The sequence below is a fragment of the Cloeon dipterum genome, chromosome 4, assembly GCF_949628265.1.
Source record: "Cloeon dipterum chromosome 4, ieCloDipt1.1, whole genome shotgun sequence".
NCBI lineage: Eukaryota > Metazoa > Arthropoda > Insecta > Ephemeroptera > Baetidae > Cloeon > Cloeon dipterum.
In genome coordinates this window covers 24,931,412-24,955,990 of record NC_088789.1, presented here as the reverse complement: position 1 = coordinate 24,955,990, position 24,579 = coordinate 24,931,412, and the positions used below count along the sequence as shown (strand labels likewise).

Below are 24,579 nucleotides of genomic sequence, written 5' to 3'. Positions count from 1 at the left end.
CGCCTTCTTGCATCGAAGAAGAAGATTTATTGAAATGCCAGAAATTTTCCTATAAAGACGCTGGAAAGGTGCGCAAACCAGCCCGTTGAGCTATTTGATCATTTCGAGTCACTAAATTAACTAACCATCTCTTTTGCAATCTCTAGCATGTAATAAATCTCCGTAATTTAAAAATCTCTCGTTGCCTTGATACTACTATCAATGCCTTAACAATCTCAGGTTAGTTTAAAATGTCATTTTTTTCAACAAAATCTGTTTAGATGTCTTTATTAAATTTGAATTTTGTGATTTTAACTACCAGTTGACACTTAGAGTTTGAAAATTTCTTAAACTCAAAAGTCATTCGCATCTAATTAGCTAACAGGTTGCTCCACAGTCACTTTTCAAGATTTCCGAGCACTTTCGTTCCTATTTTAAGTTTCGTATCGTATTTTTATACCAAAACATTCATAATTATATGCTTTGTTGCATGGAAAGCGAAATAGGGTCAGCCAGTTTTGGAAGAATTAATGAAAAAAAATGCTTCATAAAGAGCACTTAACGAACTAACAACCAAAATTACAACAAAAGAGACTACTTTCATCATGATGCTTCGGTGGAGTATCTACATGAGTTGCGATGGATTCTATTACTATTCTAGATTTATTGTATGATACTTAACAATGATTCAATGTTTATTATCATTGTATAATTCAATTTATATCGATTGATGCAGGCCGGTGGAAATATATATAATATTATTTATTATATTAAGCAGCGTTAAAATAATAAAATCTTAAAAAAATACTATAAAAATGTTTTAAACCAGTAAATATAATTAATAAAAAATAAACAATAGATTTTATAAATAAAATAAGTATTTTAAATTTTAAAATTTTGAGATATGCAGCTTTATTTATTTTGTTTATATTATGTTAATCTGCAGAGATGCTATAAATTGTTCTATCTTCTACTAGTTTTGGCCACTGGTTGCAGTCCAAACTAGTAGAGCAGGACATTTATGTAAAAATGCGGAAAAATTCATGTCTCGCTACACTCCGAGGACGCTACTTTTAAAATCTTCTAACAAAATAAAATATCTAGAATATAAACTTGATTGGAAAAATGAGAAGACCTTTTTTATCGCCAATAGAACACATTAACAAAATTACTAATTTGAAAATATGGCTCCATCCATCTATAATATTCTAGCTATAAACTCCAATATTTCAGCAGCCAGTGGACCGAAAAATTAAGTCTTTAACAAAACAGCAAATTATCCCCAATCTCTTCCGTAAAACTGATTGCTTTTCCCTTCGTTTCCAACCCTTTCCTGAAATTAAAACCACCCTAAAAAGCTACACGCTGTTCTTTTTTGCGCGCGTATAATTTGTTTTCAATTTGGAGAGGCAATTTACGTCCGGGTGTATCTCTGGAAAATCAGGCAAAAATGCTAATTACGCTTTTATGAAATTTCCAGACCCCTCTTTGTGAGTTTCGCAATTTTTTATCCTCAGCACGAGCGGCAATATTAAAGGAAAATCATCACCGGCGCAGCTCCGGCCTGGCAAACGAGAATTCATTAACGTTTTTGCCAGAAATGGTAAACGGCGTTGGCAGCGAATGAAATGAAACGGCGGGGGCGGAAAGGCTGGCTGCTGGCTGGCTGGCACTTAATTATTTCGTGTGTTATGCGTGCAATTCCGGCCAAATTGGAAAACAGGTGATTTGCATTTCTCGCCGCTTGGACGCGCGCGTGTGGGGAAAGACGCCGTTTATTATCATTAGGACAGGGGGCCGAATTTATTAGGCTGCGGCTTATAAATTCCTCCTCGGCAGCAGTGCGCGATTCAATTAAGTCGGGGCCGCCATTCCTCGCGCGCACGGCTTCATTATTTCTCATCGATTTTGAGAGAGAGCAGAGCCGCCCGCAGAGAGCAGCTCTCTCTCTCTCTCTTTGCCGCGCGTCCAACACACACATTATTTTTTCCCCGGCGTGCTGGCTTGCTTGCTTGCTTGCTCTTTTTACTCTCGGGCGAAATTAACCTGTGAAGGCGCATGCAGCGCTGATTCGGTGTATCGATTTTATGGGGAAGCGTTCTTTGTCCGAATGGAATTTCACCGAAATCACTCCAGCTGCGTGCTTATTTAATATTTTTTTTTGTAAACATGATGGAACAGGCATGAATCATGGTAGGAATTCAAATTTTTCAAAAAATCAACTGTACTAAATGGAATATTTGTGAGTATTTCACGTGTTTCATTAATAAAAACAGCTGATTTTATTTTTTTAGTGTAAAGCTACTCGATTTCAAATTTTATTAAAATATGGTATGAAGATATTTGATAATAGAGTTAGTTTCCTTTAACTTTGTTTACTCAAATATAATTTAAAAATCACACAACTGTGTTTCCCTATCAAAAAATTAATTTTGGTTTCTTTATTTTGTGTTTTTAGGCTAATTTCTTTCTATATATCCGCCAAAAAACTAGGGCTCAAATTTAGTAAGAGTTAAAAATTGAAAAACTAACAAATATAACAACTACCACGAACGAGAAAGGAGAGTAAATAGAAAGCTGTTTAAATCGGTCTACTGTTCCATATTGTTGTAACTATTTTGTTTAAAATTTCTAGCTCACTTTTTGAAATTGAAAGATCATTTTTTAAAAATCCCCTTTGTATTACAAAAATTCATCCAAAGAAGAAAGCTTAAAAATATTTAAAAAAAATCCAAATAATACCAACTATTTTAAAATTAAAATAGTTTACTATTTCAGCCAATGAACATCCCTAGAAATCGTTTATAAAGACTTTGTTTGAACTGAATTTATCTGAAATCTGGAGAAGGACTCGCACAGAAACTGATTTGATTCAAACGGCAAATTTCGCGTAATTAGTAAAATTTGTTTATAATATCACCATAATCATCATTTCCGTTCCAATTTCAAGTTTATTTAAAAATGGTGCTTTATACATATTTTTAGTTTTTGACAAATTGTTTTTTAACATGTATGTACATATCTTTTTGTGAGAATAAACAAGCAATAAATAAATAAAATAAATAAATACACACTCATTGACTAAGTCCTTACTGTTCTAAACTTCCAACAGAAAGATATAATGCTAGCGTTCATTACAATTTTAGATAACTAAATGCTTTGATTTAAATTATTTTTTTATTTTAATTCCAAGACAATAAAAGCCAATTCTAACGAAATCTTATCAATGGCGTAAAAGGTCTCACTTGGTTTTCTCAGAAAGTCAAACAAAAGAAGGAATATGGATTTGAAAATCAATGCAATTTCCCAAAAATTAAAAATTAATGGTGATGCTATCTGTTGGCAGCTCCAAACACTAAGTAATTTTAAGACAATTTTGAAGAATCTTCACATAAAGTTAGAATTTATGACAAGAGCAATTTGATTAAATTCCTAATAGTTGATAATGGGACCAAACGAGGTGACCCAATTTTATTTTCTCTTTACCTTTTGCTTGTCTCTCATTGAGCCGCGTCCCAGCACAGCCATTTTCGTCATTGTCTCCTCCTGCAATCTCTTCATCGAATTTCCTTTGGGACCCAGCAGCTTGCCCACAAAATTGAACTGAAACAGAGAGAAAGCAAAATTTTCACTACACACACTCTAGCTCCATCATACATATATTGCTAGTGCCGGCGGGCACAATCGGATCTCTCCCGCCGAGGGCGAGGATGAGACTCCATTCATGCTACTGCTGCTGCTGCTGAGCGCAGTGTAATTTTCTTTCTTATGCTTAAGGAAATGATATTGCCTGCTGATACGTACACGCCGAGCTCCATTTATGGCTTGTACTGCTCGGCCTGGAATTATGTATCTCGCTTCGGATCATCCCCTAAGCAAAAAAAGCTTATTGTAATTTCGCGTCGTCCTAGAAACCGCGTTTTTGGCTTCCGGCGCAATATCACTGCTCATGTGATTGCTGCCGATGAAGATTGCGAATTCTGCAGCTGCTGCAGAATCTCAAGGATAGGTTTCCACGCGTGGGATTGAAAGGTGACCTTGCTAAACACAAATTAATTCCACATTTGCTACAATAAAACGTTCCTATTTTTTAGAATAAGTTTAAAAGTCTGTTTATTGATGGAAAATTATTAAATTATTGACACAATTAATAACATTTTAATTTATTTTAAAGCAGATAGCTCCACAACCTTTTTTGCAAAGTGATAGATAAATCTTGTAACCAATTTATTAAGTTAACTACAGCGGGGGTCAGATGTGCGATAAAATTGGTTTGCACTGCGCAGATCCAAGATGGCGACTGAAAGTGGGAAACAAAAAGCTCTCTTTGGATTGCCGTACAAGTGTCAAGAGTTTGTTTTTACGATTCAAATGACACAATTAGTAATGCAAATTATGCGTCACAATATTGACCAAAACTTGGTTCTTTTCTCGCATTTTCACGTGATCGTTTTTTCGCGCCATAATCCATCGGACGCCATATCTGCGCGTCGCACGAATCTGGCCCCCGATGGTTAACTCTAGAATATCGAAGTTAAGTAGGAATTAATGCATGGAAATATCAATGCTGTTTGAAAATTGTGGTCTGGCTATTCACAACCATGCTAACCTGATAGAGGGAATTCATGCCGATATTCAGGCACTGCGCTAAAGCTGTTGAGGCCTATAATATTAAAGAATTCCTCATTCATGGGACCGTGTAGCATTACGATCAAGCTTTTTAAAACTAGCTTTAGTAATTTAACATTAAATCATGTTATTGATATTTAAACCATCTCTGTTATAAACAAATAAAAATCGCATTAATTTACAGCATTATTTTAGTTCTACCAAAATATCGCTCCGGCAATACAAGTATAAAGGATTTCTCTTTTTAAATTTTAACATCCCTTATTTGGTAAATTTCCAGTATCTCAATCTAGGATCATTTCTTACGTAACTATAACTAACCCAAACCAATGAAACCTTTTTCATATCAAGATATTGCCCAATACGGACTAATGAATTTCCATAAATTTATTACTCTAGATATAAACGTCGGAAGTTGGAATTATGCATGCCTGCAGATTAGGCTTTACGACTTAATTGATATTCCTAAAGCAGCAGTCGGCGCTGAATGAATAAAGAATGCTGAATTGCCGAGCTGCGTGTCTACCTTTGGTGCTCATCAACGGGAACAAAGGAGGCCAAGTGGTGTGGCAATCTCACGCCCGGAATGATATCACCGTGCGTATTCAACGTGCCACTCTGACTTTGTGAGAGACGCAGTTTGCGTGCAAGTGACGCTACTTTACGCAGCAAGCCGTTAAAAACGAGATTACACCGCACGCTGCCGGTGGTAAACATTCGGCGTTGCTTATAAAGAACGTGGATGTTGAAAAATTATAATTTGATAAATGTTTGAGTTAAAATTTCAAAGAGTCAGAGACTAAGAGCGTCGCTGAAATTTTTTGAATCGGCCGCTGCGTTAAAAGAAATGGTAATGATAGCTGTCTCCTTACTTGTAATCTGATTTAATTTCAAAACCAAGAGTTTCCCCAATAAGGGGCACACTCCGTTGGACAGATCTCGACGAAAGAAATCGGAATATGCCAAGAAAATATGTTCAAGCACTGTAAATTTTGGAGAAAATTGGCAAAATTTGAATTTTTATTGTAGGAAGGTCCTTTTTATTATTGCAAATTGTTGAAAAAATTGTTCATCGATAAATTGTTTATGGGATCCAACAATTCAAATAATTTTCAATTGTTGCCATGTATCATTACACTTTAATTGTAAGTTAAAGCCAAAATTTGACCTAGGTAGCTTTGTAAATTTTTGTTTGCTGTAAATTTAGCGTGCTTTTAAAACGGCGAGGATCATCAGTCACCAATAATTTGATTTCAACAAGTATGTAGTAGATTTTACAATTAGTAAACAATCTACCTGTCCCTACAGTTCGTTTTCACAAAATGGCGAAAAAAGTTCACCTCAGTGGGCCATTAAGAAAACAAGAAATGAATAAAGAATCTCTATTTTGTAGGAGCAGCAGGTGCTAAATGTCAACAAACCCCTAGCTTCTCCTGTCCCTCCCTCTATAGGTTTCCTACAAAAAAGGAGTGGGGATTTCACTTTTGACATTAATAGGACCATAGCCTTAAAGAAGGGTCAAGGGGAAATATGGAGTTTCTTCCTTATTCAGAACCAGCGATTTATTTTTATTCCTTGCAGATCTTTTGATTTGATTAGCATGACCAAAACTAAAATCCATCAAGCAGCCAGAGAATCAGTCGAAAATGGACGCATCTTTACTACCCTGAGCAGCGCTTGTTTGATCCCAGAAATTATAGCACCTTTCTGCTTTTCAAAAAAAGTAACATTTTAAAAATTTTCGACATACATGTCGTTCAACTCCGAGTTAAATTGGTTAGAAAAACACACGCGTCAAAAGTGAATGCGTGGACACCTTCGCAGGCTGCTGTAAACTCGCGGCCATTTTTGTTTGGCCCGCAGCCGAAAGGGAAATGACGAATTGGATCAAAATGTACAAGCTTGGAAAGCCGGCCAGGCAAAAACTGGCGATGACATGTGCTTTTGACAACGTGGCGGCGGTCGGCGTGCGTTTGATCTCGCGCAAAGCCGCATCTATATACTCGCTCAGGTAAATATCCATTTCGAATAACACACAACACACAGCGGCCAAAAGTGTTTCCCCCGTTCGCTCGCTCGCCATGTGGGGGCTCATGCGTATTATTACATCTGCGCTTGTACGCTGTTTATTGCAGTTTGTGCGAGAGGTAGACAGCCAGCAGAGCCTATACATGGCTTGTCATGGGAGAAGGCCTTGCCTGGAGAGGCGCACACAAACATTCGCTGACTATTATCTGCACACGAAATAATTGCTTTGAACAAGCTAAAGCCGATGAGATCTGCGAAATGATCTCGTTATTCGCATCAGCGTTTAAACCAGGTTTTATGCATGTTAATTAGGTCAATTATCTCTTGGTTTGCAAGCTCATTTATCAACGTGGGAATCAAAAATAGCTTTAATTATTGCTCTCAATTGTTAAATGGTAAAATGGTTAGGTCTTTAAAGAAATAAAATGATGCATACACTACACAGCTATTTTTGAAAAAATTATTTACGCGTTCGAGCTTAACACCATCAAAATTCAGTATATAACCAACCATTTTATTCTAAAATCTCTGTATGGCAAGTGGCAGTGTACTGTTACAAATCTTAAATTGCGTCTTAGAATCAACAAAACCAACTTTTGTGGCCAAAAACAAGCCAAATTATGCCTATACGTGCAAACAAAATTGTACGATTGAAACATTTTTTCCTCTCAATAAATCATTTTTCACTATGGACAAAATATTCAGACCTTTGTCTGACCAGCGCACTATTAGTATTTTTGTCCTCAAGCAAAATTGCTGTAGAAACTATAGCACAAAATTGCTAATGGCAAGTGTTTTCCACTAAATTGAATTTCTTTTTTCCGTTATTAAATTTAAGTACTATTGTTTGTAAGTATTTTTATCATTTATGATCTTTTAAGTTAATCAAACATTTTTGGAAAGCCTTTTTTATTTGATTGTATTTATTTTATAAGTATAATATTGCGAAATATTCCATTTAAAAAAAAAGATGATCTTAAATCCAATAATATTTGAGAGCTGTATTGATTTTTGAACCTGTTTTTTACTCTCTAAATATTTTAATAAACAAGGCCTGAAGATACAAAAAATTAAAGCTTGCATGCTCATCGCAAAAAAAAATTTGAACTACATTATTTGTGTCTTTGAAAGATGGAAACACTATCTGGAAATCGGTATTCTAAAGCAAAATACTTATGCTTCATAAAGCAACAATTATTCTTTTAACTGTCATTTTTTATGAAGAATGAGGACTTACACTTTCTGGGCTCTGCCATCTCAAAGCTACGGTCTGAAAATGTTCAAAAATGTCCTGTGCCAAACCCAAAAAATCGTCGGGAAAAGAAATGAAAGGAGCAAAATTTTCTAGCAGATAGGATCATGGATGTTTGTTAATTTTTTTAGCTTTAGAAAAATAATCGTATAATATGCATAGATTAGGCAGACAATATTGTATACTTTTCTCTTTGAAAATCCAAAGGAAAAATGATTAATTTTAAAAAACAAAGAAGCCTTTGTACCAGATATATTATTGTGTTTTGGGTCCAAACTTTTTTGTGTCATTTCGGTAGTTCTTTTTGTAAAACTAACCATTTGTCCAGTCAGCATAGATCAAATCTGCGATACTGATTTGTCATCGAAACGAAGACAAATCACTGCTGGAGGCCAAAGAGCGAATCAAAGTTGAAACATACGTCATACAGAGAGGGCTGAGGATTGCACCAAATGGATGGAGGCGGAACGCGTCAACCCTTTTAGCCCGGCAACTTTTTTATGCTGCCAGTAATGGGCCTGGTGCGGCGGAAAAATGCGTCCGGAAGAAACCATAACGCGGCGCGGCGGTCCAGAGTGATTCCATACGTAGCTCCATTCAAGGTCATTGCTCGCACGCCCGCGCGCACCACAGGGAAAACAAAAACGCGCTCCCATCATCTGGCCCGAGTCGGAAGCTGCAACTTTGCCCCGTCGTCTCTTTCTCTCGTGCGTGAGAGGCGGCACGGGGAGAGTTAATTACGGAGGAGCCTCCCCTGCGTCGCTCGGCCGGCCGCTCAAGTACGCTCCGCACCGAAATTACGGCTTTTTTGTTGCGGAATTTAGGGGCCCTTTTGAGACGCATCATTTGGCTACACACTCGCAAGTGTCGGTGCAGGTGTCACGCGGCTCCCCCTTTGCTTCGTCCGCGTGGATCGATTCGTGTGTGTGTGTGTGTGTGTGCCGACTGAGGACTGTGTGAGGGTGAGCGCTGAAAAATGCATCCTTTCTCTGCACAAAACACACATACGGTGCTCTCAGTTGGCAGCATGCTGACGCAGGACGACCGACGTAAACAAGTTGCCCTTCAATTTTTGATCCCCGACACGCCGGCCGAGAGATGTTTTTGATCTGTCCGAGGGCAGATTCACTCTGCTCTTTTCCCCTTTGGGTCAGCAGCAGTGCAGGCTTGGGAATTTTATTTGATCGGCTATTTTTTTTATCTCGGCTCTGCAGGAACAAATTGAAAATATATCTCCAGGAAAGAGCACATTCGATGGAAAAAACAATGACAACAGAGATTTACCAAAATAAATAAATACAAACATGAAAAATGAAGTAAAATAGATGGGAAATATTTGTTTTTGGAGTGAGTTTTATGACCAGTTTACAAAAAAATCAATACTAAAAATGTCTATCAAAGGCTTAATTTTTTATTTTTGATGCACATTTATTAATTTGGCAAATAAAATTTCGTCTTTGTACTTTTTTAGACTTAAATCCTTAAGGTCAAATGAAAAAGCGTTCAAAATTTTTATTGAAACCTGTCAAAAAAGGAGTAAATTATTTATTACGTTTTAAAATATGGCGTAAGATAATAAATAAACATTATTTAAGAAAATTCCAATTATTATGAAAAGCGTCGCGAGGCTGGATTTTGAACTTCATCGGTCAAAGTTAAAGGCAAAATTTTCTGCAATTGACCAGTTGCATAAACCCTTAGTTATTGAAGCCACAAACAGATGGCGCAACCACAGACTTTCTTAAAAATTTTGTTTTAAGCGGTTTTAAGGCATTTCCGCTGCGATTTCAGACTCAATCTAGCTATTTTGCTTTTTTTAATTAATTTGCTTTTTTTTGACGTGCTGAAAACCAAAATCGGTTCAGCCATTCGCCGTAGAAACGTTGGAAAAGATGTTTTTATTTAAAAAAAAATAGTTTTTTACGATTATACGGCGATTGGCTGAACAGATTTTGGTTTTCAGCGCGTCAAAAAATAGCAAATTAATTGAAGAATGCACAGTAGCTAGATTGAGTCTGAAATCGCAGCGGCCTTAAAATTGAAAGTCTACGGTGGCGCCATCTGTTGGCGGCTTCGAACACTTAGGGTTTATGCAACTGGTGAATTTTAGGGAACAATTTCAATTTTTTTTAAATATTTAAATACCCCAAAACATGAATCCCAAGGCACGGGTGAACCTATTTGAAAATTTTCTTATTCGTTTTTACTTGAAAATTCAAGAAATTCCACTTGAAGAACCTTAAAAACAGCTCTTTTTTAATTTTGGAGGACGTTTTTAGACATTAAACTGAATTTGACATCCTCTGATGATCAGAAATGAAATATTCTGCCTGTTTAAAAGACTGAACCAGTTTGAAACGGAAATCTTTTTCCACCGAAAATCCCTCTCCACCCAGATTTTCTCTGCATCTTTTCCACCAGCTCCAGGTCAACACAGCAGCGCCGGCCGGGTAATTGCTCTCTTATCGCACGCTCCTCTCTGCTTTTTTATTCAATTGACCTTATATGTAAATAGATTGGCTCGTTGCGCGCGCGGGTGGCGTGCTGCCCCGGCGCCGGCCAAAGATCTTATCCACGCCGATCAGGTCCGTCGGATTGAGCCAATTTTCCGCTTTCAAATGAAAATAATACCCCTGTCGGCTACTCAAGCGGGAAACATCCGATGCTGCAACTGGGCCGGCAACCGGGAGAGCCATGGGAAAAATGAAATATTTATAGTTTGCAAATGTGACCGAATGCAAAATGGAGGATTCAGCGAAAAATGTATGTTTTGTTTCTTTTGTGATTAAATTAATTCACCATTTTTGGTATTTTAAAAGGGAAATTTTGGGAGAGCTCAAAAATTCCATGACACAGTGGAATTGCAAAATTATTTGGCATATTCGACGAAGCATTTTAAATATTCACACTGATGTAATAGGAAATCGGTGATTACAGCGATTTGCAAGATCAGATCAATTTAATTTATGATGTGACATGTGATGAAAATAACAGTAGATGTGATAAATAAGTCATCAACCAAATAAAAAGATTCGCGTCAAGGTACTATAAATTATGATATTCTCGTTACTATAAATGTGCTCAAATAAGTTTATAAAAATTAAAAGCGTGTGTAAATTGAAAAATATATTGTTATTTTATTCAAAATATTAAAACGATAACTAAGATATTATAAATTTGTTTTTTATTAACATATAACTAAATTTGTAATTTAAATTTAATTTAATCAAATATTAAGAAATTCAATAGAGTTTCAAATATTTACTAAAATCTAATATCTTTTAATTTTTAAAACAATGTTAATATGATTAATATACTTTGAGATTTATTCTGTTTTAATATTCGATATTTGATAGTTAATTTCTCGAGTATTAATTTCTTCGACTATCATGAACTTCAGGGGGATTTGAATTAGCAACGGTGTAAATTCCAAAGAAACTGCTCCTAAAATTGTATAAAGTTGGGTTTTTTCGTAAAGTAAAGACCCCCCCAAATAAAATGGCTCACATATATCTGATAACAAATGGCTCCATGTTTTGCCAGACGGATATCTGTTATCGCGACGAGCTGAATTCGTGGAAATCTTATTGTCAAGTGACAATAAAAATTTATGCGATGTTTTACGGCAGTTTTATCTCCACTTAAGCAAAGAATGAGCCTCTTTACTTTCCATTCGCATGATGGCGTGACAGCTCTCGACGAGAGTGAAAAACTCCACGACGAATTTATTGGGCTCATCCGTCTTTTCCTCTTTAAAATTGTTCCCGAGGCCGAAAATTTATCACGTCGCTCTGGCACAAATTAATTAGAACCGCGTGCTGGCTGGCACGGAAAACACGCAAATTGCCCTCACAAATGATCAATCCAAGCTACTAACTTTCCACGCCATTGAAAAAGTACTATATTTTATATTTTTGGCGGGGCGAAAAAACAGCAGCAATTTAGCTCTCAGGCCGTCGACGCTGCGTGCGAATAAATTCCCAAAGTTGGTATCCAAGATCAGTAAATTTGTCAGCAGCGCGACGGTGAAGAAGGTTTGCCAGCAGCAAAAGTTAGTTGCTTCTCTCGCGGTGGGTGAACGGCCCGCTTATGCTCTTTCTCTAGCCGGGCGCAAATGAAATACGGCAGTTGAGCGAGCGCAACGAGCAATGAAAAAGTTGATCATAAAGAGTTCACGCTTTAATATCCGAAACTTGGCTCGCACATAAACAATATGCCCTGCTCGCCGATTTTATTTGTCGCCACCGCAACTTGCTTCAAAAGACAAAAATCTACACGAATTAAATTTTGTAAAAGAAGGACAAAATCCTTAGAGACTTATAAAATTATTCAGGAAAAATGTCTGTATAATTATTTCAATATATTATTTCCATGAGAATGTGCTGGTTTTTGATTAATTGGGTTTTTTTTAAACGCTTTCAGAGCCATTTAAAACAGTTGTATTTTTTCCCATCGATATTGCTGCCAATAATACCATCTGCTCAAAGGGGGAATTTTAGGGAAATATACTTGTCTTGGCACTGAAATATATTTTATAGATTTATTCACCGGGGTCTGGGTTGCGATCTGTGTTGGTTACTGCCGGTCAGATGTCAATATGGCGTCGAAATAATGGATGCCAATCAGGAAACAGTCCAGCGGCCAATCAGAAGAGTCAAAAAAGAGGCGTGCCGACCCAATAATTTCATTCCCACGTATTTTGTTACATTTCCTTTACCCTGATGTGCCATCTAACGGTCGATTCGCAAATTACCGAGTCAATCAGCTGGTACTAAAGAAATAACAACAAAAATATTCATTGTGCTGAAGCTATTTTCATGATAAATTTTCCATCAAATTTCATTTTACGTTTGTAACTTTCCCGCCGTATTTTCTACCAGACGCCATATCTGCGCGTCGCGTGAATCCGGACCCCGGTGGATTTATTGCCTCTTAAAAGAAGTTTTCAGGTCAAATTCATACCGCTTCTTTATTGAGTTTTTGTTTTCTACAAAAGTTAAATACATTTTGGATTTTCCTAGAGCTGAAAAAAATACTCAAGCTCTTGTGAGGCCAAGCGGCCATTAATTTTAAGAAAAAGGACTGGTAAAAATAACAATAGAGAATGTCTTAAGCACTCTTCTGCTACCCCGAATAGTTGAAGTGAGTGGAGATTGAGCTACACTGTAAATTCATGGCTCTAAGAGTGGAAAATTTAGAAAATTGTAAGCATTAATTTAATTTTTTAATGTTAACTTACCGGTAAGTGATGAAGTTACAGTGTGCTTTGTTCAGCATAAACTCTTTCTTCCTTATTTTAATATTCCAGCCATTCTAACAGTGCAGCAAACGATTTTTCTCGTTTCAACAATGGCGCTGTTTCTTTGAAATACATTAACTCTATTTTCCACCATCCGTGCACCCTTTTAAAGTAAATATTCGCGTTGCTGAAACTAGAGAGAGAGAAAGGCGAAGCAGAGTGATTCAATTGTTTATGCTGGCCGCCTTTGGAAAGAGCAACAAAGGCCTGGTTAGTAAAACTGGCCAAAAAGCGCCAGGGGAACGAAATACGCACACATGCAGCGCGCCTACCGCTGCGGCTGGCCGGCTAGCTGGAAGCGGCCATTTTTCCGAAAAATTAATTCCGTGGGCCGCGCGTTTAACGATCTTGCCCCGCACGTCCGTCCGTCCATCCATGCACGCGCGCGCGGTCGTTTTATTAGCACAACAAAAGTATGGTCGGCCTGCGGCGAGGAGATGGGCTGCTCGTCTCCTCGACAAATGCGGCGGCCGGGCCCAATTTGATTCGCTTTTGATGTGTGCTTTGTTGCCAAAGCAGCCAGGCACGCCTGTTCAATCATCTCCATCATTGCTGCCGTGTGCAGTGCAGCAGTCAACTCGGAACTTGCCCCTCTGTTTCTCCATCGTTCTCCGGGGCACTTTAAACCACTTCCGAGAAGTAATTAAGGCGCAGTACACCCTTGTCAGGATTAAGAATTTTAGTTTTAGTTTCAAAAACTTTTTTTTTTGAGAAGTTGGAGCAAGTTAAACATTTTCAGGCAACTGATTTTGCTTTTTTATTATTAAATGGGGAAATTTTTCCCTATTATCCCAGGGTAAAAGCACCTATTTTTACACAATAGTTAAAAACAGCGGGAGCCAGAATCGTGGCGTCCGGTGGAGTATGGTGCGAAAAAACGGTCACGTGAAAATGCGCGAAAAGAACCAAGTTTTGGTCGATATTGTGACATATTTTGCAATACTTGTATTAATTGTGTCTTTTGGATCGTAAAAACAAAATCTTGGCACTCGTACGGCAATCCAAAGAGAGCTTTTAGTTTCCCACATTCAGACGCCATCTTGGATCTGCGCAGTGGGAACCAATTTTATCGCACATCTGGCCTCCGCTGGTTAGAAAAATGTTTTTCTCGCGGAAAATTATGAAGGATAAACAAAGGAGAGCCATTCTGTAAATTTACCTCCCCATTTTAAAACTCTGCAATTATTAAAAAAAAATTCTGAAGCTCTGAGAACAAAAATCTGTTCTATACAAAAATTGTTAATACTTTTTATTGGAAAACTCGCTCTTTTCTAGGTTAATTTAAAGCGAAAAACAAACCTAAAATTTTTGTGAGACACAAAATCTATTAAACATTACCACAGCACAAATAAATATGTCACAATTTAGATTTTTCGGCGAAAATTAAAGGGCAATATATTTTGGTTTTGTGAAAGTTTCAAGCAATGTGGTTGATATTAATTAATGGTCTTAAAATTGCTTGGAAATTCCATGAATGCGCTAATTTCAAGTCCATTTAACTCCATAAAACGTACGAGAAAAAGAGCTGAAAAACTATATAAAAGCACAGGCCTATATCGATCCCGCTAATTACCCGCAACAGCGGTGGCTGGCTTGCTTAATGAAAGAGCGAGTTCTCGTCGCCGGAAGGAGCAGGCTCGATCAATCTCACTCTGCTTTACACCATCAGGAGCGAGTGAGCGGGATTTATGCTTTCCGAGATGGATTCGCTAGACTGTCTGCGCCGCGTATTTCTTCCAGAGCAAACCAGCGTTTTAATCAGACCCCGACGGCGAGGGAAATATGGTATTGGAAAAGAGCAGAGTGCTGGCTGCAAAAAGCAAATTATACCGCTCTCTTTAGTTTATCTTCACCTCGAGAGAATATTGCCACTTCTCGGTATTGCCTTACTTTCTGAACATCTGCACTCACCTTTGAATAATTTTATCCGATCTTTCATTGAAATTGCAATATGCAGCGAGTGCATGAAATGATGATTGCAATTTTACCACTCCAGGTGGAAGAAACCATTAAGATTCAAGCATTTTTTCTTAATAAATAAAGTAAGAACTATATAACACGAACTGATATGTTAATGACAGTATTTTGCGTAATAATATTGACTCACCTTGATTTCAACTTGGTATTAATGTTAAACGAATCTTGAAAAGAATAAATTAATTTGATTAATTATGATTTAATATTATTTAGAAGTTTATAGGAAAGTCAATATACATATTTAATGATTTCTTTAATGTGGCTAAGGAAATATTTTTTTAAAGATCTTTGCATTAAATTTGCTAATAATGCAATAAAACAACTTTTTAAATATATTTTTATAATTAAATTAAACAACATTAGTAAAATAAAATTAGTAAAGGAAAAATTATTGATAAAAGATAAATTTATAATAACTTTTAATTTTATAAATTTAATATAAACAATGTAGTTCTTACATTTTTAACTATACTATTATAAATAATTTTCTTAGTATTGTAAATTTTAACAGTTACAAGAAGGAATAAAATCATGAATTAGATAAATATTGCTCAAATGATGGTTCCATTACGGTTAGAAGTTCAGAAAAAAAATCGCTGATCAATGTCCACATAATTTCAATTCGAAAAATTTTAATTTTCAATTACAGACACCAACTCTAACCACACCAACAGATTGCCCCACTGTTCATTTTGCTATTGTGGAACATTTCCATTCCACCCTCGAATACGAGACGTCCCTCTAATTAGCTGAAATGCTTACGATTCGTCAGTCCCGTAAATCGCGATCTTTTTCGTTTAATTTTAGTAAATGTATAGGAACAGAATTTCGTTCGGGCAAGCAGGTTGAAGAACCCATTTTTCACTGAGCAAAATTAATTAAGCAGAATTTGATGGGGCCCCGCGTCTCAATTGCCGTTTGCACGGGCAGGCAGTATCCATTAAAACTCCTGGAAATTTTTGAGCCCTCGCACACGCTGCCGTTTTGCATCTAATTAAGATGCTGAAAGCGAGATTGCGGCAAGATGAATTCACAAAGAAAAATTCTGCTCGGCGCGGAATTAATTGCAGCGATTAACTAGTCAATTAAGTCGAAATTAATAGCGAGCACGCCAACAAAAGAGTCAAAAGAGGCGCTTTGGAGGGTTGGAAAACGACCTTTTCGCCCCCGTCATAATAATTAAAGAGCGAGAAGACAAATATCTGCGCGCTGGTGTGCGAGAAAGAAGTGGAAATGATCGAGCAGGGGCGCCGCCGCTTTTGGGAAGGCGGCGAAAACTCACCCCACGAGATGCGAGCGAAATACTGATGAGCACATTTAATTTCTCCGAGGACGCGCTCGCGCGTGCGGCAAAAGCAGCGAGAATATAAACACGTTCGGCCGACTCGCATGCACAGCCGACCGGCTAATGCTATGCACAATTAGTTAATCAGCAAAACAGCTCTGTGACAGCACGCTGACAATATCCGCACCGCGTTTCTGTTTGCGCTGCTACTTTTGCACAATCGATAGGCCACGCGAGACGTGCACGGACACGGAGCCGTCTGCGCCACAGCTGCTGGGACGGTACTCAGCCATCGCTTCTGCAGGTTGCTTAAGTCCCTGGGTAATTGCAAAACTGATCGGAGGATAAATTAGCAGCAGTGTGTTTTTGCCGTTTCAAACCGACAAAATTTATGATTGCTAAAATTGTAATGAACCATTAAGAGTGTAATGCATAAAAAGAAAAGATAATTTTGATGTCTGTATTATTAATAATATTTTAATACGCTCTCTACAATAGATTTTAATCTAAAACAATTTTATAATAATATTTTTGGAATAAATATGACCCTGAAGACAGTTGTATTTTGTAATTCTAATATAAATTATATTGTTATTGATGGTAAAACGTTTCATTTTCAAGTATCAAATATAGTTCCGTTATATTATATTCTCTAGAGAGTCTAATAAGTTGTATGTTAACTCTTGGCCATTAATGTGTGGTACGTGCGGATCCCAAGGCTTGTTTTTCGACTGTAAATTTGCAAAATGTAATGCGAAAACATTGTGAATTAATTAGTAGTTGATTATTTTGTAGCCTTTAATGTTGAAATAAATTTCATCCTTTGCAATATTCTCCCTCTTTTGTCATCCTTATTTAAATAAGATACAATGGCCTGTTCAATTAGATTTCCTTTAAGAATAATTGATTCATAATTGTAATTTGCAATGTATGACATAATTAAATCATTTTTTTTAAATTCCAACCCCCTTTCGATTTAATTCCTTCAGAAACAACCCACATTATATAATTTCTTAACATGTTAATGTTTTGGTAAATGCTTTTCTTATTTTTTCCTGTGAATAAAACATTTTGGAATCAACCCCTTCAGCATTTTTCGTACCTTGTTTAGAGCTCATTTTTTTAGTAATTTTATTGAATTTATAAGCCTCAAATTTGTTGCCTCTATTTTCAACCCTTATTCATCCCCTTAAATCAAACCCATTGAGAGGGCATATTTTGCTTTTGTTTATTTTCGTTAGTAATTAAGCCCGTTTCCTTCACAATTCTGCTCCCTCTGGTGAAAATTCGAAATTTTATTTTAAATGAAAAATTCACGGAGTTTTTAAATTTTCTTTATTCAGGTATTGTTAAAAAATTCTAAAATACTGTTTTCAATGATACAATGGGCAATTTTTCGTTATTTTTTTGGCCCCAGGATCAGATAATAATGAAAAACACAACAGCAAAGAGAATGAGCCCCTTATTTTTCCCAGGGATCACAAATAATAATTACAAAACACATTTGGCGTTGAGACCCCGGTGTTAATTTTAACGAGGGTAGCCCATTTGGCTGTCTGGCTTGCCACTGACCAGCAGCTGCAGCGTCCAATTAATGCAAATACGTTATTCATCCGCGCGCTGACTTATGAATAAACGCGAGCGCGCGCGCGAGCCTTATTAAGCTGCACAAACACGCAGCGGCAGTCAGGTAGGTAATCGTGGCTTGGCGTTATCCGACAGCCGACGAACGTGACGTTTTTTGCGCGGCTCGGACGGGTAAACAGCGTTTTAGGGCCGACGCAGCTGCTGCCGGGGGCGAGTGAGCGCTCCAATTGACTCGCAGTCTGTCTTTATTGTGCTCTCCCTCCGCGCCTGCAAATCAGCAGTCTCTCTCTCTCTGCCTCTCTCTCCCGCTCTCTCGCTGAGCGAAATGTGCTTGCGGGCGTATATATGGGGCGTTTTGTCTGCGAGCCTCATTGTTTGCGTGCCCTGCGTACTTTTGTGACACATTTCGCGAAACACCAGAGGAGATTTTCCTAGAAGGGTACACGCACACAATAAGCACCCCGTTTCGACCCTTAAACTTGCTAAAAACAAGGGATTTACCTTGGGCCTGTCTTGTAATCTTCTCGAGAGTTCTCTTGTACACAAGGAATTTTTATTTAATTCCACTCGGCCGAGACAAGTCCGCTTTGCTGTGTCCGATTGACTGAGCAGAGCTTTGCAGCGTTTTGTTGCTTGCGAATCCAACCGTTGATTGTGGTCATGAGAGACTTAACTCACAATCAGTGTCAGCTAAAAAAACTGTTGATTAGAGACTTGTTGGATTAAAATCATTTATTTGTAAATAGAGAGCTTTGCAGAGAAAAAAATCCAGTCCTTCTGATGTTGACACCAGCCATGTTTTTTTTCCAAAGGGAATTAACAAACTCGTTAGAGCAGAGCAGAAATGAGTACTCTAACTAGATGTTTTTGCCACTTAACTGGCTTGAATAAACATTTGAATATCATCAGAAAGGTAAAAGGATTATTTTTAAGGTTGAAAAAGCATTGATTGCTACATTTGCTATACTGAATTTCCTGGTAAATATTGAAACTGTCTGATGGATGTTTAACATTGACCAAATTTCCGCTTCAAAAATTTGATTTAACCTGTCTGAAATTCTGGCTATTGGGTTATGTGTATTTGATTTAACAAGAATTTCAGCAGCATTATGGAGTAGATTAAATGGAGCTTATTTGAACACTTTTGATATAACTGCCAAAAAAGAAATTTGGGATTCTTTTTTAAATTTTGATTAAGAAAGATTATGATAAAAGTGTATTACTCTACATATAAAAACGGCTTAAAGTGAACAAAAAGGGTGCCTTGATAATGTCCTGAGCAAATTTAAAATAATGTCCTAAACCTAATAAAAAGGCATGAACAAAATAGGCAAGGCTAACTGCGAGAAAATTGCGATATTAAGCGTGATGTTCGTGAAAACCACGGTGGAAACTAGAAACGAATAAAGGGTAAACGTTCCATTTTTACAAAATTAAAAACCGACATTGTAGAAATATTTTAATTTTTTAGGAAACCTTCCTGAAAAATTATGAAGGCCCTGATTAAAATGATAAACTAGCGGTTATTAGACAGAATTATGTAGGCTCCAAGACGGTTTTTTTAGAACAATTAAGACGGTTTTAAATTTATTTACTAATTTTTCTTCGTGAGTGATTTCAATTTTTTGGAGCTAGCAAATTATTTTAATTTGTTTTGGCTTCTGAAAGGAGGTTTAAGATCGATATAGTTCTTTCATTGGTTAAGTCCAGTTTTTGTAGAATCAATTGATTAAAATCCAATAGATTGAAAGAATGTGATTTTCGAAGAAAAATCTTCAAATTAACTGAGAATTTAAACGATTTTGCGCGTTTTTAATGCGTGTTTTCGGCTGCAAAAATATTTCGGGGTTTTTGGCGTTTTTTCGCAATACGGAAGGTTGATTAAAGATATTTTAAGCGTGGTTGAAAAGTAATAATATTGCTTCATTCGTATTCATTTTGAGTGTGAAGGAAAAAACTCGTCATTTTCATTTATATTATTTTCTGCTGTAAGGATTAATTTACACAGTGAAACTGATACCCTTTTTGATTTTATAAAACAACTCAAATCGAAACTCTTTGATCCGTGATTTTAAATCCGCTGACTGCGTGAGTGACATTTATTCCCTTTTTCACTCAAACAACAAAAACGGTATGTATCGCATGACTCTGATTTGTAATTTGAGACTGCTCTGTACTGTTGTTGTTTTTATCTACACCGGGAGTGTTCAATGAATAATAAATACATAGGAGCAGACGTATAGATGATAAATTTTCCACGTTATCCGCGCTTTGCATCAGGCATCAATTTGATTTCGCAATTGACCTGGGTGAGCATCGGAATCACCGTCGGCAGCGAGCAGAATCTAATCCCACCGGCGTAATTGGCCTGTTATCGCAGGGCAAAAATAAAATGCAGATCAAAAGGCATGCACACTTGTTAGCCGAGCGAAAAATACCTCACTCGACACACAGCAAAACAGCAGCTATAGCTCGGCGTGTGTTTCCAGGTGGGCGCTCGCAGCGGAGGCGGGTGGCGTAATGAGCAAATATGTACCTTGATATGCTCGCTCAACACACACACATGCCGGTCTCGACTTCTATGAATTATGCACCGGCGGTTTAAGGCTCAGCACACCCGTGAACATTCTAACAGGTAATTTAATCTCGTGTTCATATAGTAAACGCCGATGTGCTCACTCATATAAAAAAAAATAAAACAATGAGCTGCTCCCCAGGAAAAGGAAGTTGGAGAACCAGCCAATCATCCAACAGGTCAGCAGCAGACCTGCCTTCACCGACATTCTTGGCCCTTCTCGAGTTCAAGAAGCCCTCGAGGGCTCTACCTTGAGCTGGCTTAATTATGATGCGTTTGCACCGCAGAACTTGTTAAAGCCCAGAGGCACTATATTCATGCAATTAGGACGCCGATGCCCCATTATTCCCTCGCCTGCTAGTGTGTAGGTAATTCCACGCTTGAAGCAGACAATGGCTTCACTTTCAGCTCTTTTGGATATCCTTGTCTATGCTTAGAAAAGGCATGGCTTGTTTAAAGAGGATAAAAATACATATAAGGACAGTAAAAATTAGTATAATTATCGTATTTTTCAAATTAAACAACAACATATTATATGCCATCAAAGAGCAACGTGTATTTAGACAGTGAAATGTTTTTTTTAGCAACAATTGAAGTTGAACCATGGTTTTTAGGTTCAAAATCTAATTTCCAAAGAAACACAAGATATTTTTACCAAACATAAAAGAGATTAAAAAATCGTTTCAACTGTTGTGAAGGCCACGCTAGTCAATGAGCATTATAAGTTACAACTAAGGAGATATGAGTGCAAACAAGTTGCACATATCACAGAAAAAAATTAAGAAAATAGTTCTCAAAAGAAGAGAAATTTTTTCGATATTATATTTCAATTTTTCATCACATATACATATAATAACACCCGCTAACTTCTTTATTATTTTTTAAAATTCTACAGCTTCATTTTGGATGTGAAATTATTAAATTTTATGCGATGGTTACAAAAATCAGTTAAGCCTATTACGGAATAAGATACAACTAGTTTTGAAAATTATATTTAACCTATTTTTGGCTAAAAGAAATAAAAGATATTAAATAAATTGAAAAATGAAGATACAAATCTAGGTGTTACTTGAAAATTTTGTTTTTGATTTAAATAAAGGTTTGGTAGTAGGGGTAGAATTGACCAAATAAATATTCTTCTTTAAGACAGACATGTTTAATTCATCAACATGATTGTTATACAATTCAATGAATTACAGTTAAATTAATATTTTTGACATTAACGACACTTACCCCAAAATTCTTTGGGTCCGCGAATTATTACACGTCTGTTACACTGACTTGTCAATTGAAGAATGGTACGAATTTGAGTATTCATTAACAATCAGGAACAACAATAATGATTTGTTAATTATTACGCTAGACAAAATAATATCAATAAAGAACAAATACAACAATCACGCCAAACGTACACTATAAAGGTCTAAAATATTTTCAAAGCTTATCAAGATTTTCGAGTGACACCTAGATTTTATCTTCATTTTTTAATTTATGCAAAATCTTTTATTTCTTTTAGCCGAAAATAGGTTAAATAAAATTCCCAAACCTAGAGTTGTGTCTTATTCGGTAATTGGCTGAACCGATTTTGTAATCATAATTTCATATCCAAATTGAAGCTCTAGAATTTTAAAAAATAGTAAAGCGACCTGTATTTCCATTGATTTGTGTATTTGAAGGCGGAAGAAACCACAAAACTTTAATTATGTCCCCATATAATGAACATATAAAATTAATAACCCAATAAAGAAAAATTTTTGAAACAATTTATTTCAAAATTTCAATTTAACTTGAATTCCTGCCCATTTTCAAGAGCTGCAGATATTTATATTATAATATTATGAAGCGAAACATGCTTCAAAAGTTGAATAATACGAAGCACGAGCCGTTGCGAGGGAATGATGGCTTTTACTTGTAATCAAGTACAAAAGTTTTAACTAGCTTTCTTTCTCGTCATTAGAGTTAACGGGCTCTCTACTTAAAAATGCTCCGTGTTTGAGTTTAATGCGCCTTTTCCTCCCCGACAAAAGTCTGGAGTATTGCTGAGAGAAACTCATCACCATTTTTGCACTTTTTAACGGCGAGATGAGCGGCTCTCTCTTGCGATAAAATTCACACACAAAAAAAAAGGAAGAAAAGAAGAAGCCATCCATGAAGGGAAGTTTCATCTGCTCAAGCACTGGAAAAAAACGTTCATTTGGGGGAGCAAATTCACAAGATTTTGAGATGCATGGCCTTGTTGTTGTTATTTTTTTATATATTCAATCGGCGAGGAAATGAAGTAGGCAGAAGAAATTTATTCGCAGAGCATCCGGTAGTGCGGCTAAATTCATCTGGCGAATCGCTCGATATCTCCTTGTGAGTCGTGTCGCACAAAGCCACGGTAGGAGATAAAAGCCGCTTGTTTTTTGAAGAATAACGAAGCATGTTTTGCTTTTGTTGTGGTCTCCCTCATGAATATTTCAGTTGTTGTGGGTGAGCCTTGCAACTCTATCGGCGTCGTGCTGGTTTTAATGTGTCTTCTCTACTCCACACCGCAGGCCATCTCTGGCCGACGCCGCGCAAAAAATGAAAAATCCCCCTCCCCAAGGGGTTGATGGCACGACAACATACACTTTTTGGCCTAGATGGCAATGCGAGTGCGGATTGGTATTGATTTTAAAGTAGGTTTAAAGAGATTTTCTCGCAGCGATGTATTTTTGCCAGCCGAAAAGATTTATGTGGGATGCTCACTCACTTGCCTGTGCACGCGTGGAAAGCGGAACGTGCCGGAATTTTTCGCTTTTGCGCTGAAAAGTTAAAAATGTCGCCTTTTGTGCGCTCACATACGCGCAATTTTATTTGAACCATACATTTGATGTTCGTGCGGCAATAAATGTAGTGTGTGTGTGCCGTGGTAAAAGATTTTTTGTGCCGTCATAAATTGGAGGGAAATTGAATTCGTTGAACAGTGAGAAAGAACTGGAATGGCAGGGAAACCACACGACCGTATATGAGTTACGTTGATTTGAAGTCGATTTTTAAAGTAAAACAATCCATTGATTGATTTTTTGCCTATTGTGAAATGAAGTAACAGTGAAATTTCAGATCTGGCCAAATTTCTCGAGAACTAAACGGTTTGAAAATGATTTTGTGCATGATTTCAATTCCTCGCGTCGCTATATCTATCCAACGGTGTGTAAATAATGAGCAAAACTTTCCTTCTAGTAAAATAAATCGTGATTTTCATCAAGGAGACGAGGCTCATCGGTTTATAATCATATTCAAACGTTCAAACCAATTTTCTCAGAAATTTAAACGCCTTGGGTCCAGCTTCAATTCAAAGACGTATTTTTACTAAAAAGAAAAATTAATTTTGCAGTTCAACTTTTCCTCTTGCCACCTTGATTTCAAGCGCGCATATTTTCTCAGTGGCTTTGAATTAATTAAATTTCTGCCTGTGCATTGGAACCTGTCCTAATTAGTGGCTGTAGCTGCCGCCGAGAGAGACTGAAAAAGGCTTCAATTTGCACAAACACGCTTTGATCTCTATCAATTGCCCCTTGACATCAAAAGGAGTTGTGCGGCGAGCCTCACAAAGCGCTGCGTTCGGCATTGTGCAGCTAATTCACCAATGAGCTCTGTTTTTCACTGCCCCATGAGAAATTAACATAAGCTCAACACAAAATTTCATGTGTTTTTAATTAATTTGGAGCAGGCTCTCCTGAATCGAAATGAAACTCTTAAAATTCGGAATTAAATTTCTTTTAATTAGGACTATAATTTAACAGATGCTAGAATTTAGTTTTAAATTGTCATAATTGATCACTGAATAGAATTTGCACACGTGGAATTAAATAAAACTGCAAATACAGATATTCTGAAACTCGGCCAGTGTGTGTTTGATTTTCGAGTCATCGCTTTTTGGAATGCTGCACCACCTGCATTGAAAGACTGTTCAGCGGCACAGTTTCCTTCCAAGTGTAAGGCGT

At 37.0% G+C, this 24,579-nt stretch overlaps 2 protein-coding genes across 3 annotated transcripts in view; both read right to left on the bottom strand.

The window, feature by feature from the left end:
• Positions 1 to 24,579, bottom strand: part of LOC135944321 (KH domain-containing, RNA-binding, signal transduction-associated protein 2-like) — a 146,046-nt gene that overhangs the window by 23,146 nt on the left and 98,321 nt on the right. The window contains exon 3 of the mRNA XM_065491171.1: positions 3,466 to 3,582. Within this exon, the coding sequence (XP_065347243.1) occupies positions 3,466 to 3,582 (117 nt within the window). The remainder of the gene's footprint in view (positions 1 to 3,465; positions 3,583 to 24,579) is intronic.
• Positions 1 to 24,579, bottom strand: part of Vps35 (Vacuolar protein sorting 35) — a 197,252-nt gene that overhangs the window by 152,904 nt on the left and 19,769 nt on the right. The gene's annotated exons all lie outside the window — the stretch shown is intronic.